At 47.0% G+C, this 15,943-nt stretch overlaps 1 protein-coding gene across 1 annotated transcript in view; it reads left to right on the top strand.

Annotated features, from left to right (window-relative positions):
- Positions 1-15,943, top strand: part of Ephb1 (EPH receptor B1) — a 456,415-nt gene that overhangs the window by 123,139 nt on the left and 317,333 nt on the right. Inside the window, exon 2 of the mRNA XM_059268461.1 lies at positions 11,801-11,865. Coding sequence (XP_059124444.1) covers positions 11,801-11,865 — 65 coding nt within the window. The remainder of the gene's footprint in view (positions 1-11,800; positions 11,866-15,943) is intronic.

Below are 15,943 nucleotides of genomic sequence, written 5' to 3'. Positions count from 1 at the left end.
TCTCCCTGAGTCTGCTGGTGACTCCAGACTCCACCCTTCTCCTTCCCAGAATTCTCGGTTTGGCTCTCCCACCCAATCTCTTCTTGTCCAGCTATGGGCCAGTCAGTTCTTTATTAACCAATGATTACATGTTCACAGTGTACAAAAGGATTATTCCACAGCACAGCTGGGCTGTGGTTTACTCACTGCTGGGATTTGAACATGTGTCTTTAGGGTTTATTGATGGTTATGGTAGCGGGAGCAGGCGTGCAGTGAAACTCAGAGCCAAAGCCACAGCTCTAACCTCTCTTGGTGCTCAAACGCAATAACTTGAACCAGACGTTGAGTAAGTGAGAGTTACTCAGAACAAGGTGGACCTTCATGGGTAGAGCTAGGGCAGGCTTTATGACCTCCTATTTCATCAGGTGGAGAGAAGGAAGAGGCCATTCCAGGAAGGAGGAACAGCACAAGGACCAGGGAGTGGGAGAGGTTTACTTTGAGGGATAGTTTGGAGGAGGTATCTCTGGATCAGAGCTGTCTTGGAAGGGCAGACGTTAGTAACAATCCCCCAGTCAGTAGAGAGTCACAAAGTAGGGAGGGAAGGTGTGTTGCAAGAGGCATTTCTAGAAGATAATGTTAAAGTTGTGTCTCTGAACTTTGGTATTGTAAGACAATGTAATGACATAGAACTCTTAACTGTAAAGAGGCGTGTCTATCCCAGCACAACTTGCCTCTTGCTACTCTGTCCCTGCATAGGTAGGTCTCCCAGTTGAAGCATCACTTGAATGGCATCTTTGGGGCACACCCAACTGTTTCCTGATGTATGTCTGGGGGCTCATATTTTTATGCACGCCCTTCCACAACACTGCTGGTATGTGCGTGAGGACGGGCTACTGTCAGAACCTCAACTGTAGACAGTGCTGTGATGAACGTTGTCATGAAATAGGGCCTTCCTTCCGCCGTTCTTCGGCAATTATTTCCTCTGGACAAACTCTTGAGAGTGATGGAGTGATGTCATTCTGTGGTCAGAGGACCTGATGTTGGATAAAGCTTTCCTTGGTGTGGTTATACAGCCTCCTCCAAAGCTGACTGATTTGCACTGGCAGCAGATGATGAGGATGTCAGCGGCATAGAGGCCAGTTCAGATGGGGCTTCTGGTGAGACATCTCTTGGGAGGTGGGTCCCAGTGTGCAGGATGGGGTCTGGACCCAGGGTGCAGGCAATAGGAAATGGGTGCCTTGAAGGAAGAAGCAATGAGAGTTGGCAAATGTTTTGATAGGAAACTAAGGAAAAGAAGGAAATCAAAACCAAATGCCAGTGGCTGGAGAAATAGCTCAGTTGGTAAAGTGCTTGCTGTAGAAGCATAAGAACCTGAGTTAAGATCTCTGGCACCCACAAAAAAATCTAGACAATGTAGTGGCATACATTTGTGATTATTACCGGGAAGCAGAGACAAGTGGATCTCTGAAGCTTGATGGCCAGACTGCCTAGCCAAGTCATTGAGAGACCCTGTCTCAAAGAATAAAACGTCAGCCTCTGACCTCTGTATGCACCTGCATACACATGTGAGTGTACACTCCCATACACAAACATGTACATCTGTATTACACACATACAAAAACACAGGTGCTAGGGGAAGGTGGCAGGAAAATTTGGAGGGAAGTTAGTGTGGAGAAAGAGGAGGAGAAAGAATGAATGCAGAGAGATTTAGGTGGGGTGGGCCCATGGGTGGAAGTGGGGTATGGAAACCTCCTTGGAGTACGTTCTCACTTTAGCCTTCTGCAGCTTTACTGGGCCCATGCTCCAGATTTACCAGAACGTGGGCCCTTATTAAGTGCTTGGCTGGTACACTTAGCAGTTGACAGTCAACCAACCCTATCCCCAAACTCAGAGCTGGCAAAGCCTCTTCCTGGGTTCATTTTGAGCCAATTGAGAGGAACAGGGACCAAATCCTAGGTGGCCAGTCTGTACTGCTGCAGGAGGCTTGGACATGCTAGGAAATTGGACTTGGTCACCTTTGGTGCTGAGACCCTTGTTGTCAGAGCTGTGGCTCCAGAGGGCCACAGAACATCTGAAGGGCTAGGCAGGTGTCATTCAGGGGCTGTAACAGGTGTGGATTGCCCAATGTGCAGGGCTGAGGCTGGCTAGTGTGCAGGGTTGGGTCTGGGGTAGCATGGGGGTCCCTGGGAAAGGCAGAAAGCTTAGCTGTGCTCACTCATGGCCCCTAGCTCACACTGGAGTTGCAGCTGGGGTTGGGGAGAGTCACCTTATACCTGCCAGTTTGGGCTAGGTCTTAGGGCTGTACGTGTATGCATGTGTGCATGTGCATTCATGTGTTTGTGGTGTGTGGGGGTGTGGAGGTGTGGGGTGTAGTAGTAATAGTAGTAGTAATCTGTCCATGTGCTTTCAAGAGCCAAGAACTGGGAAAAGGAGGGAATAAGTGTCAGCTGCCTGTCAGGGCTTAGATGTGCTTACCCATGACCCCACTGTTGTCAGACTTTCTTTGGACCACCAGCTCCCAAATAATGATGCTGAGACTTTTTATTAATTATGAAAGCTTGGCCTTAGCTTAGGCTTGTTCCCAATTAGCTCTTATAACTTAAAATAACCCATTTATATTAATCTATGTTCTGACACGTGCCTTGTTACCTCTGCTCATTACCATGCATCCTACTTCCTCCATATCTGGCTGGGGAATCTCCACCTCTCAGATTCTTCCCAGAGTTCCTATCGCTGCCCAGAAGTCCAGCCTATCCTTTCCTGCCTAGCTGTTGGCAGTTCGGCTCTTTATTAAACCAATCAGAAGATGTCTTAGTCAGGCAAGCAAGGATAGAGACACATCTTCACACAGTGTTGATCAAATATCTTTCAACACTCTACTCTTCTAAAATTCATTGTTCATTAGCGTCCCTGCATGCCACCTCCCTGTCACTCACCGAGGATAGAACTGCAGATTTACTTGCATGAGTATTGCGTTAGTTTCCGTTTCCTGGTTGGCTGCAAGCTCCCTGAGGGCTGCCTTGTCTGTCTGCTCTCATTTTATTTCTGGAGTCTGCACTGTGCCTCACCCCCACATATTCCTCAAAAACTTTTGTACAAGTTTACTCGAACACCTTTTTGTCACCACTGCACAGTCCCCTCCCATGATTCCTTGCGAAGGAAGAAGTTGGGGCTGCTTAAGCCATGTCTGCCATGGGGCAAGACTCTCAGCTTCTTATGTCCAGGGGACAGGAGCCTGGTTTGTGAAGCACACCGGGCTGTGGCTCCCAGTTCCAGAGTCTTGTGGGCTATCGAGAAAGGACTGCATGGTGGCACTGGTCTGTGTTTGGTGGGCTTGTCTTGTCAAGTACCCATCAGGCATTGCCTCAGAAATGACTGGAAGCCCTGTTCCTCCATTCTTCTGGGCCTGTGTATATTGTTACCACCGTGGAGGACATTGTAAATCAACTGAATGTCTAATCTATGTCTCTCCAAAAAAAGAATGGCTGAACCGAACAAAGAGAGCTTATTTATCTCTCTTTTATCACGACAGGTATCTAATTCCCCCTCAAATATCAATACATCCACAGATGCCAATGGAGACAGAAAGAGAAAGTGCCGTCAAAGCCCGGCAGCAGCTGCCTCCTTTCCCTTAGAGGAAGCCTAGACCAGGACTTACACCCCAGGCCCCCAGGGGTGGCCCCACAGGTTGCTGGGTGGGTCATGAGGTTCTTGTGCTGAAGTGTCTAAAGAAAAATGTCCCCTGGGGTAAAGAGTTCATTTTGCCAGGCTCCTCTTTGCATCTCCCTTTCATCAGTCAGCCTAGCTCCTGCCGGAGCCCCCTTCTGTCCCCGCTTCGGACTGTCACTCAATTCCCTCCAACCTGCTTTTGCCCCTCCCAGTGTTGATCTGAAAGACACTCCCCCAGTCCCTGTCCAAAGGGTGGGCAGGACAGTCTACAGTTACTTTATTTTTCCTTCTTGAAAGCTGACTTCACCTAGGCAAGGAGATCAGCAGGACCCACTGACTCAGGCACACTGATACCCCTGTGCAGGAAACCCTTGCACATTGCCTTGAGTTCTCTAGTCACCCTCTTGTGGGCGCAGGAGACCAGGAGGCCAGGTGTAGCTTTATTTCCTGTCCATGAGCTCATCCAGGGCACACATCTGTTCTCACCCATCACGGTATCCTCAACGTATCCTCAATGTACATCATCGACTCCTCTTCCGACCATGCAAGGACATGGAGAGGTGATGGGTTGGAAATGTATCATTACCTTTCTAGAGATACCTTATGGGCATCCTGTAGGTACCAGTGAGTCGGATTCTCTCCATAGACCAGGACCATGAGCTGGGAATGATGGAGTTACTACAGCAATGATAACACATGCTTTGCGTCCCCCTCCTCCAGTATCTTCCCTATGAGACCACATTCTTCAGATGAAGAGGGGAGAGATGGAGGTGTTGAGCGCTGGGTCCTGGACCTGTCTTCCCAAACCCAGTGTTTTTTTCTATACTTTACATGAGCTCCCAGAGGGGCAGAGCCTAGGAGGTGATGGGCATGAGTCCCAGAGCCCTGTCCCCTGCAGGCATCTTTGGATCTGACAGCAACACATGCCCTTCCAGCTGGTCTGGTCCCCGTGCCGCTGTTTGAGAGCAGAAGTGACAGTAAATATTGAATTGTGCTTCCCCCATAACTTTCTGCCAGAATCTCAATATGCTTTATAAATGCAAATGAGTGGTCGCTTCCTCTCCAGAGAGAGGTAAACCTCCCCAGATCACTTTTATTCAGCCCCCACCAGAGTGGAAAGCTGTAATCAGGAGTGCCCCATGCCAGAAGAGCAACTAACCTTAATCACATGGAGTGAATGGCTCACGTGTCTGTGGTCCTCTGTCTCCATGCTGGTCGGGATGTAAGGAGATGGATTTCTCTTGCCACAGCTTCTGTCCAATAGACTGCATGGAAAATACTATTCATGAGCAGATTCAGTTACATTCTAAAGCAGGTGCCTGTGACTGTTATGTGGACTGAGGTTGTATTTATGGAATTAACAGAACAAAGGAGTCCCTGGAAGGTTTGGAAACGAAATCCCATTCTGAGTTTTGATTCTGGACTCCATTTCCTCTGCCACTGTCACTTCCAACCAACTCAGTGCCCCTTCCGTGAGGTTCTGTGGTTGGTGCTGAGTTGCATTCTGGGAGCTTTTGTGGCTTCGTGGCCCAATCAGAAAGTGCCCCCATTGCTTCCTCAATCCCAGAGCTGCAGGAAACTTCCAGATCTGCCTGGTGGGACTTGAGCTGGGATCTGAGGCCTTCTGTGCTAGGATGGGAAGCTGTGTGACCTTTCAGAAAGCAGCGTCCCTCTCTGTGCCTTGGTTTTCTGTTCTGTCATAAGAGTGCTTTTGTTCCTGCTTCAGACCCACCTGGAAGAGATATTTTAATGATCACTGAGATGAGCTTCTACAGGGGCTCCTGGAGTACCTTCTGAGAAGTGTATTATGTAAATGTGGTATGTCATTATGATCATTATTAGTGCTGTGAAGTGGAGATGAGGAGAGAAGGCAAGCTTGCTCTTCGCAAGGACCCCAGCTGTCGGCAGTTGGAGGGGAAAACAGACTCACGATGCCTGCTCTAGTGTTTTTCATGTGATAGCTCTGGGCTCAACCCTAACCCAGGCCCAAAGAGGGCAAGAAAGTGCAGGTTTTCCTTCTTCCAGGCAGCTTCCAAATGTGGGCTGTCACTCCACTGGGGCAGAGATGCTAGCTGCAGGCAATGGTTCATGCTCTCATGTGCAGGGGAGGCTTTCTGTGGTCCTGTTGGTCCTGGATCTACAGAAATCCACGGGCCATGCATTCCACACAGGCTCCTGGTGACTGCCGGGCCCTCGTTCGAGGTCCATGCAGATCCTTCTTTGTGGTCCCTCATTAATTAGACTTGCTCAGGCCCTCAGGCTCCTTGAAGCTCCTCTAGTGGTCATTAGCTGGTGAGGTCACTGGGCTGTGTTTTCACCTGCTGGGACAGTGGATGTCCAGGGCCGTTTCTGGAACTGACTTCCATCTTGGGCTCTGGGGTAGACAACCTCCAGGAGTAGCACTGACCAATGAATACATCAAGGACTTCTTTTCTTTGTTGAGTGCCTGTGCCTCTGTGTGTGTGTGTGTGTGTGTGTGTGTGTGTGTGTGTGTGTGTGTGGTGTGTGGTGTATGTGGTTTGTGTGTGGTATATGTGTGTGTGTGTGTGTGTGTGTGTGTGTGTGTGGTGTATGTGGTTTGTCTGTGTGTGGTGTGTGTGTGTGTGTGTGTGTTGTTTGTGTGGTGTATGTGGTATGTCTGTGTGTGTGTGTGTGTGTGTGTGTGTGTGTGTGTGTGTGGTGTATGTGGTTTGTCTGTGTGTGGTATGTATGTGTGTGTGTGTGTGTGATGTTTGTGTGGTGTATGTGGTATGTCTGTGTGTGTGTGTGTGTGTGTGTGGTGTATGTGGTTTGTCTGTGTGGTGTGTGTGTGTGTGTGTGATATTTGTGTGGTGTATGTGGTATGTCTGTGTATGTGTGTGTGGTGTGTGTGTTGTATGTGGTTTGTCTGGTGTGTGTGTGTGTGTGTGTGTGTGTGGTATGTGTGTGTGTGATGTGGTGTGTGTGTGTGATACATGTGTGGTATATATAGTATGTGTGTATGTGTGTGCATGAGATGTCTGTGGTGTATGTGGTGTGTGTGTGTGTGTGTACTTGAACATGCACCCATGTGTGAAGGCCAGAGGTCCATGTTGGGTGTCTTTGATTGTCATCCACTTTATTGAGACAGGGTCTCTTACTGAGCCAGGAGTTCATCATTTTGGCTAGACAGGCTGGCCAACCAATCATCAGGATCCTCCAGTTGATGCCTCCCCAGTGCTGAGATTATAGACGTGTGCCCTCCTTTTATATAGCTGCTAAGAATCTGAACTCAGTTCACCATGCTTGCGTAGAAAGTCCATTATCCACCGAAGCATTCTGGTGATGATACCAGTCATCATTGTCTCTCTTCAGTTCATTCCCACACTTCACCTCCAGTTTCTCTTTAAACCTTTAGTTTCTGCCTTGAGGCTTGTTTCCTTCAAATCCAAAGATTTTAACTCTGCTTTCCACTTTCATATCTCTTTCCTGAAGCAGTGAGTATGGAATGGCTGTTCACCTGGTGTAGGGGAGGTAGTGGGAGGCCAGAGGGAAAAAAGGCTCATCTGTACCTACCCACCTCTGTGTTTTCTGCATTTCTGCAGCTGGGATGTGCTGTACTACTCTGTGGATACGTCTGTACCCTTGAGAGTCTGAATGAGTAAGACACCTCCACCAGAGTGTGTGGATTGTCAAAGATGTCACTCTGGTGGGGTGCTGGACCACACAGCTGTCATCTCAGCTACTCAGGAGGCTGAGGCATGAGGATCACTTGAGCTCAGGAGTTCTGGGTCAACCTGAGCAACAAAGCAAGGCCTCATGTCATAGGGAAAAATTGCACCCTGGAACAATTTGATGACCATCTAAAAGACCATATTGACTTATACCTTCTATGATATATCCAAAATTTTTAACTCAAAATGAATCATAAAGTACTAGGTGAAAAAAAAAACTTGTTACCTTTGGCCTGGGCAAAAAATTCTCAGATAGGGTAGTAGACTATGAAAGAAAAGCTTGATTGTAGTGTAAGTTTTCCTGGTCCTGCTCAGCTCCCACAGCCCCATGGTCCCACAGCCACTCAGATCCAATGAACACACAGAAGCTTATATTAATTATGAACTGTATCACCTAATGGCTCAGACTTCCTGCTAGCTAGCTGTTACATCTTAAATTAACCCATCTATAAATCTATACTTTGCCACATGGCTCGTGACTTACTGGTATCTTTACATCTTGCTTCTCCTGGCGGCGCCTGGCAGTGTCTCCTCTATTGTCTTTCTCCTTTCTCTCTCTCTAGTTAGAATGTCCTGCCTAACCTTATTTTGCTTCACCATTGGCCAAACAGCTTTATTTATCAACCAATCAGAGCAACACATATTCACAGCATACAGAATGACATCACCCATCACTTGATGAATTGGGCTTTGTCAAAAGTAAAAACTTGGGCTTTTTGAAAAGACACTGCTAAGAAAATGAAAGGCAAGCACCCGAATGAGAGTAAATATTTACAAAGTGTGTATCTGAAAAAAGACCAGGGTCCAGAAGATACAAAGACCTCTGAGGAGACCCCAGGAAGGCTGGATAGAGGCGGGAGGTGCTTGCCTCCCCGACCAGGAACCAACACAGTGAAGTGGATGCTGAGGGGATTGCTGAGGGTGTAATGGAAGCCCTGTGAGACAGGGAGACCTGGGATAGCTGCCCAGAGAGGGGCAAAGAACTGCAGGAACCAGGACCCTGAGCCCCTGGTATGGGGAGATGACCATTTTTTGGGGGGAAATGGTCAATAGAACAGTCCTGGAAGAGCCCCATTTCCAGGGACAACTGCAGTCTAGCTATAAGAGAATTCCATAGTCATGATAGGCCAGGGCTAAGTTGAGATTGCTGATTGGAGTTTGCACCATAGCATTTTTCAGAGAGAGAGAGAACCTACATGGTCTCCTTCCTCCTCTTCCTTTGAGTACTAGAATGATGCAAGTAGTATCCTTTTGAGGATGGAGCTACTGTAGAGATTCATATGCCTCTTCCCAAAGGGGAAAATAAACTTCTGCCTGTGCCCATCCTGGGTGCCCTGCAAACATTCTCCCAAACTTGCACAATGCATGAAAGCTTCATAAACTCAACTAGATCTACCAGTACAACTGTGACTCCAGCATACAAACCCATGTAGTGCCCTGTACAACAGGGACAGGTGGTTCAGAACAGCATGTGGTGCAAGCCCCAAGACCCAAAGAAACAAAGTACTTGCCTTCTGGGACCTGGGCCTCTCCAGCCCATGCCTCCCTGCCATTCACTACTGCTGCCAGCATATATCACTACTTCCTCCTATGGTCCCCAATCCTCTAGTGCCTTCAGAGTGCACCACTGAGAGGCACGAGGACTTGCCTCTTATTAGATCTCTGCTGCCAGCAATGCTCACCACAGTGAGGTTTAGGGACACATCCTCCATACTCTTCGTGTTCCCAGTGCTACCACTGCCATTATAGGGGACCATCAGTGACAGAGGTGCTCATCCTAAGACATTAGCTACTAAATTCTGTATCTCTGGCATTGCTATTTTCATCACAAGAGTCTGTGTAATAGGTACCCTACCACCACTGCTCTATGCACCAGTCACTACATTTACTTGGCTGCTAGAATGTCCCTGCTCCCACACAATCTGAAATCAGATGGGCCCTGCTGTCACATGCACCATCTTAAAAGCTATTGATTCTAGCCAAAGAATCTATATAGAGACTGTACTGTGGCACTAACCTGGCACTAAATCCAACTCAGTCTACCAGACAACTACACTAAGAAACATCTTCAGCTGAAAGATGTTCATATGAAAGCTGCCCTTCAATTGGAGGAGACACATAATCTTTGTGATGTGCAAACATCGATGTGGAGACACAGTAAATATGAAGAAGCACAGAGATACAATGCCTCCAAAGGAGTACACTACTCTCTAGCAAGAGACCCCAAAGAAAAAGGAAAATGATGAGATGCCTGGCATGCAATTCAAAATAATGATTCCAGGGACACTCAGTGAGAATCAAGAGAATACAAACAGATGAGTCAGTGAGATTTTAAGGAAACGACTCACAGCATGAATGAGGAATATAGTAAAGGGATGGAGACCATGGGAAAGAATCAAGCAAAGGCTGGACTGAAGAACTCGGGAAATCAAACATAAAATAGAGTTAAGAGCCTCATTGACAGACTCCATCAGAAAGAAGAAAGGATTACTGAACTGGAAGCTGAATCTTTTGAAACATCCCAGGTCATAAAAAGCGAGGGAAGGGGTGTCTTGAGGGTTAGGACTTTTGGAGTACCATTGAACAAATTATTTTCAAATTATCAGTGTTCAAGAAAGTGAAGGTATGGGGAAAGACACAGAAAAAGTGTTCAATAATAGTAGCAAATGTCCCTAACCTTGGGAGAGATACAGATATCCAGGCCCAGGCAGCCCAAAAGATCTCAAAAAGACTTGACCTACAAAGGTCTTCTCCGTGATGCTTAGATACAAACTATGAAAATTACAAGACAGAAAATTCTAAACACAGTGAGAACTGCCAGATCATTTTTTAAGAGACCCCTTGCTCTGGGCAGACTAACAGCAGAGTTTTCTTTGTAGAAACTTTATAGGCTAAGAGGGAATGATATGGTAATTCAAAGTTTAGAAAGAAACAAATCTGCCAACAGAGGGAGGAGAGAAAGGCGGCCTTATTCATTCCTACTAGTGAGAATGTAGTTGAGCAAGGTCACTATGGAAAATAGAAGGGGATGGGTCTCAAAAAACTAAACTATGACCACCATATTGTTCAGAAACCCCATGTCCATGTCTGAATATATATCAAAAAAGGAATGGAATCATTGTGTCAAAGAGAAACCTCATGCTTGTCTTTATTACAGCATTATTCACAATAGCAAAATGTGGGATCAACCAACATAGCCACTGATAGGTGAATGGAGTTAAAAAATGTGATGTGATATATATATATATATATATATATATATATATATATATATATATATATGTATATATGTATATATATACATACATATGTAGGATAGAATACTATTGAGCCATGAAGAAGGCACAGTATGCAATGTTGATGAAGATTTGGAAAGATTACTCCTACTCTCATGCAATAGCTCCAGTCTGGAAAAGAGTAAATGTATGAACAAATTGAAGTGCATTCATAAAATGAGATTCCATTTAGCAATAAAAAGCAATGAAGCTGAGTGTGGTGATACACACTTGTTCTCCCAGCACTCAAGAGCTGGAGTGTGGAGAATTGTGAGTTCAAGGCCAACTTGGACAACACCACAAGACCCTAGCTCAGAAAAGTTTTCCCCCACCCAAATACCAACAAAAATAATAACAAAGGAAAAATTATGGTATTCTCAAAATATGAGTACATCTTCAAACTATGATCCTGAAAGCAGCCAGATAAAAGCAGTACAGAGTATATAATTCAATTTCTAGAAAACTAAAAGCAATGGCTTTTACTTTATAATGACTATGGATCAGCCATTGCCTAGGGACAGGGATAGACTGGGTTATGAGCAAGAGGTTAAGAAGACCAACAGGGGATAAAGAAATATTTACCTGTGCTTGTGCTGAGGCTAAAACAGTACATTCCTGTTTTGAATTTGCTGTTTGTCAAATTTTCTAAGCCCTTGTCAGGTTATTGGGGAAGAAAGTGGGCATATGTCTGGCCCAGGGGCAAAGAGATTTGTGGGAAGAGATTTAGGGGAGCAGTTGGTGTCTGGGAATTGCCATCTAAGGGCATCAACAGGGAGGAGGCAGGGGAATTTGTGGGGAGAGAAGAGAGGCTGGAGAGGCAGTTAGGTACAGAGGAGGACACACAGAGGACCCATTAAGGCTAGAGGAAGGCATATAGTTTGGGCACTGGGTCAGTATGGCCCTGAGAAAGCCCTTGGGTAGTGATGTGATGTAGGTAGATGCTGGATGTAGGGGATTAAGATGTGAGTGCAAAGATGGGTCCTGGCACACAGGTAACTGAGGAGTTCTGGAGAGAAGAACATGAGGTCTGCAGTGGGTCTCAGCAAGCTCTGTCCCCTCACTGTGTCTTGGCTGTTACAAAGGAGGCTGAGTACGAAGATACCCAAGGCTCCCGCCACAGCACCAGCACTGGCACCAGCTGCTGTCACACATAGCTTCATGCACTCTTCTCTTTCTGATTTGCAGAAACGTTGATGGACACAAGGACAGCCACTGCAGAGCTGGGATGGACAGCCAATCCTGCCTCGGGGGTGAGTATCAGACCAGCATCCTTCAGTCCTACAGGGAGGTCCTGAGTCCGTAGGGTGGCTGGGAAGTGCAGGGCTTTCCTAAAGGCATACATGTGGGGAGCAGTGCACAGTGCACAGTGCACAGAGGGGATGTTGGGTGTACTGCTTATCCAGAGATAGCACCACAGGGTCTCAGAGCTGCTCCTTTACGTGTAGAGCATCTCATGACCCAGTCTTTCAAGACAACTAACTCCTGGATGATGCCGACCATAGATGTATCAGAATGGAGACATTAACACTAATGCCTTTGCAACACATCAGAGATCAGCGGTTCCCCCAGGGCTGCAGAGAGGCCTAGAGCATGAGGAAGGGGCTGCTGGTCAGAAGTGTTGAGGCTATCATGTACCTGGAGCTTGCCTTAGAGACACATTCTTAATTCATTTGGTTAGTGTACATGTACCTGGCCAGATGCTATAGATATGATGAACAGCTTTGTGATGCTCATGGTCTCCTGTGAAAGCCAACCATGTTGACGGGTTGCATCTCTTCATTGTCACACTGGAGAGATCAATGGACACATATGACACAGAGCTGGAAATGAGGAACCAGAGGGGGGCAAGAAGTCTGCCCAAAGAAGGTTCATGTCAGCTGGATTAGGGGGCGATGAAGTTTGACAAGCAGGGCGTGGAGTGTTGGGGAAGACATTCCACGTAGGAGGGACAGCTGGTCAAATGGTGGGTCATAAAAAGTCATGAGGCACAAGTCTGTGTGTAGAACATGGAGGTGTGGGGAGAGCATCAGGATGAATTGGGGCAGATTAGAGCACAGCTCAGTCAGAAGGTCCTTGGGTTTTTAATCTTCCAGGAGATGGAGACATCTGGGCCACAGAATAAAAGGGCCACCCTACTGATAGGGCTGTAGAGAGCTGCTGGAAGAAAGGCATGGAAGAGGCTCCTTCAGCTGCCTTGGGTGCATCAGGAGAATCAGATTTAAATGCTCTAGTCACAGAGCCCTTTGAGAAGAGTGAAGGAGGGGAGTCAGCAATGATGGACCACAGTGAGATAAAGGGGGTAGAGAAGATGCTCACATGTTCTGCACAGTGATTGGCTGGCTCTGGGGCTTAATGACAAAGGGAGAGTGCAGGGGGATGAGTAGGCTCTTCTTCCCATTCAAGGAATGAAGTCAGGTAGAACAGGGTGGCCCTAGGTTTCCTTACCTTTGTTTCTGTATTTGTTAACATGTGTGTTCCCTAACGGATCTTTAGCACAATAGGGCCTCACCTTATCCTAAGGTCTCCTCGGGTAGTAGGTCAATGGTGCTCTCAATGTGTATTCCCCAGGACTCTCACTGTCCCCTACCCCAACCCCTGCATTTGCAGGTTGCATTACCAAGTGTAAGTACCATGCCTTGGGTCAGGATGAAGTTAGCAGCCCCCAAAACAGTGAGTTAGGACCTAGCAAAGGACCCAACTGGACAGGTTCAAATACTGCTAGAAATACTGTAGGCAACCAGGGGAAACCAGCCCACTCTACCTGGGACTTCACAGGAAACTGATGAGATGATCAATCTAAGATGCCTGAATGTTTTAAGCTTGTTCCCTTCACGATCTCATTATTGTTGGCTAGCTTACATGTCTTTATAAGGAACGTATATGATTTGTAGATATCCTCCTTGATTTGTTTTTCTTTCCCTTTCTTCTTGTACATAACTTCTGTCTTCTTAAACCTTCAATCTTTCCCAAGGAAGCTGCTCCTTGAGGGAGACATTCAAAGTCAAGTGATGCCCTTTAGAGATGACAACTGCCTGACTGCTCACAGTCTGCCCTTCACACTGGTTCCTAACGTGGCACAACATTTCTTATAGGGATCCTACAACCAGACAAGTAGACAACTGATGCTCCCAGAACCTGCTGAGTTTGTCTGGCTTAGACCAACCAGTGGGATGCTCAGGCCAGTCCTTGGCCTGCGTTGAGGGGGATATCTTAAAGACTATGCTTTCATTCTGTGCTCCTTCTCTCCTCTCTCTGTTATGGTTCTGAATAGAGGCTGCCAATGCTGGTAACTCATCAGTGGTTTCCATATCCAGCTTTGCACCTTGCCTTGGTTCTCAGTGACTGTCTGAGCACAGCATGTGTAGAAACTTACCCCCTTTTCCTCTTCTCCCAAACACACATAGGCTTACAATCACCTTAGTGCACAGGGAAAGTGTGAGATCAGGAACAATCCTTGACTCTTTTATCATAGTCCCTCCTCTGTTCACTTGTCCCACCCTCAGGGACACCTTCTCTGTATACCAGCTCTGTTGTCCCTTCCCTGCTCCATCATGGGTCTTCTAGGTGTCAGAGAGGTTTTGGCAGTGACACCCAACACCATGGCAGCATTTACATCTCTAAGTTACTGTTTGATTCCCTTCTACCTCATCACCCTGCTTTCTAGCCGTACTATGACCTCCAGGGCACAGAACCTGGTGTATTTTCCCACCATCAGGAACTACATCTGCCCCACAAATGGATCTAATATATATTTGTTGGAATTTTCTGATTGTACAAGTGTTAATGACACCATTCTTTAAGATGAAGGACACACAAGGAAGAGCACACTGCGTGGGAAGAGGCAGGTTTAGCTGTGCCTCTGGGGCACCCACAGGCAGGTACATTTGACCTTGTGGTAGTAGACTTCTTTGAAGGGCTCTGTTCAGTGAGGTGGGAGCCCATGGTGTGGCTCCAGTGTCCCTGGCAGAACAGTTGAGTCCTCTGGCTGTGTAGCTACACTGAAGGGTCAGATGCAGAAAGATGAGACTAGGAGCGACCTGGGAAGTGGGAGGAAACCAAGAGGATCTTTTCATTGACACGGAGGGGAGGGTGTGTCAAGGAGGCAAGAGAGGCAAAGGCTGCTGGGTATGAAACATACCTCCTGTGTGCAGCCCCAAGGACCCTGTTGGTGACCTACATGGATGGTTTCAGAGGGAACCAGGGTAGGAGGCAGGAAGCAGCGATTAAACAGTCTAAGTCAGAAGGAACTAAAGTGAGCGAGAGTGTGGCAATGAAGGGGTGAAGACAGTGTGGGACATGGAGGACCAGAGAGACCGGGGACACATTTACCTTTGGGGAAAGCAATTCCTATTCTGCTAAAATTCAAAGATAGAGTTCAAGGTATCTGGAAAGGTCCATGTTCGCTAAGTTAGTGAAGGAAGCTATGAAATAAAATGTGTCCCAACTTCATACCTTCTGCCTGGGATTGGGACTGAGGTTTTAGACAGTGAAGCTGGAGAGGTATGAAAATTTGGAATGTGGAGAGCATTTATACCAACTGCTACTGACCATTGGAGAGAGGCCAGGCAAGCTCAGAAGGAATGTGGCTGAGGCTAGGGCCAAGCTGTGAGTGAAGACTGTCCATGCATATGTGTTGGGCCAGTCTACAGGGTCTCTGTCACCTGCCTGACTCTTCCTGGAGGAGATATGGCAGTGCATGTACCCAGAGTTATATTGTGCAGATGTAATGGTGAGATTGGAGGGTAGAGGAGCTAAGGACAGGGAGAGGCCATTGGCATATTATAAACTGACTGTTGTGACCAGACGGAGTCCTGATGAGGCTGTACAACAGGTGCATAGGCACATCTGAGGGTAGAGTGGGCCCAGAGGCTGTGGCCTTATGTTGCTGGAGAGTTTTCTCTCCGAGTCCGCCAAGCCCTGGCAGTCAGACAGCCCACTTATAAAATAAACACACAGACACTTATATTATTTAAACTGTTTGGCCTAATGGCTCAGGCTTCTAGCTATCTAGTTCTTACATCTTAAATTAATCCATTTCTATAAATCTATACCTTGCCACGTGGCTTGTGGCTTACCGGCATCTTCACATGTTGCTTGTCATGGCAGCGGCTGGCAGTGTTTCCCTCTGCCTTCCTGTTCTCTCAATTCTCCTTTCTGTTAGTCCCGCCTATACTTCCTGCCTGGCTACTGGCCAATCAGTGTTTTATTTATTGACCAATCAGAGCAACACATTTGACATACAGACAATCCCACAGCAGCCTTATGTCAGGAGTAGGATTTAAGGCACAGCCTTCAGAGGTGATGAGAGGTCCCAGTTTAGGGCGGGAG

This window comes from Peromyscus eremicus, chromosome 7 (assembly GCF_949786415.1).
Source record: "Peromyscus eremicus chromosome 7, PerEre_H2_v1, whole genome shotgun sequence".
Taxonomy (NCBI): Eukaryota; Metazoa; Chordata; class Mammalia; order Rodentia; family Cricetidae; genus Peromyscus; species Peromyscus eremicus.
Note: the sequence above shows the minus strand (reverse complement) of the source record. Positions and strands in the feature narration are given on the sequence as shown.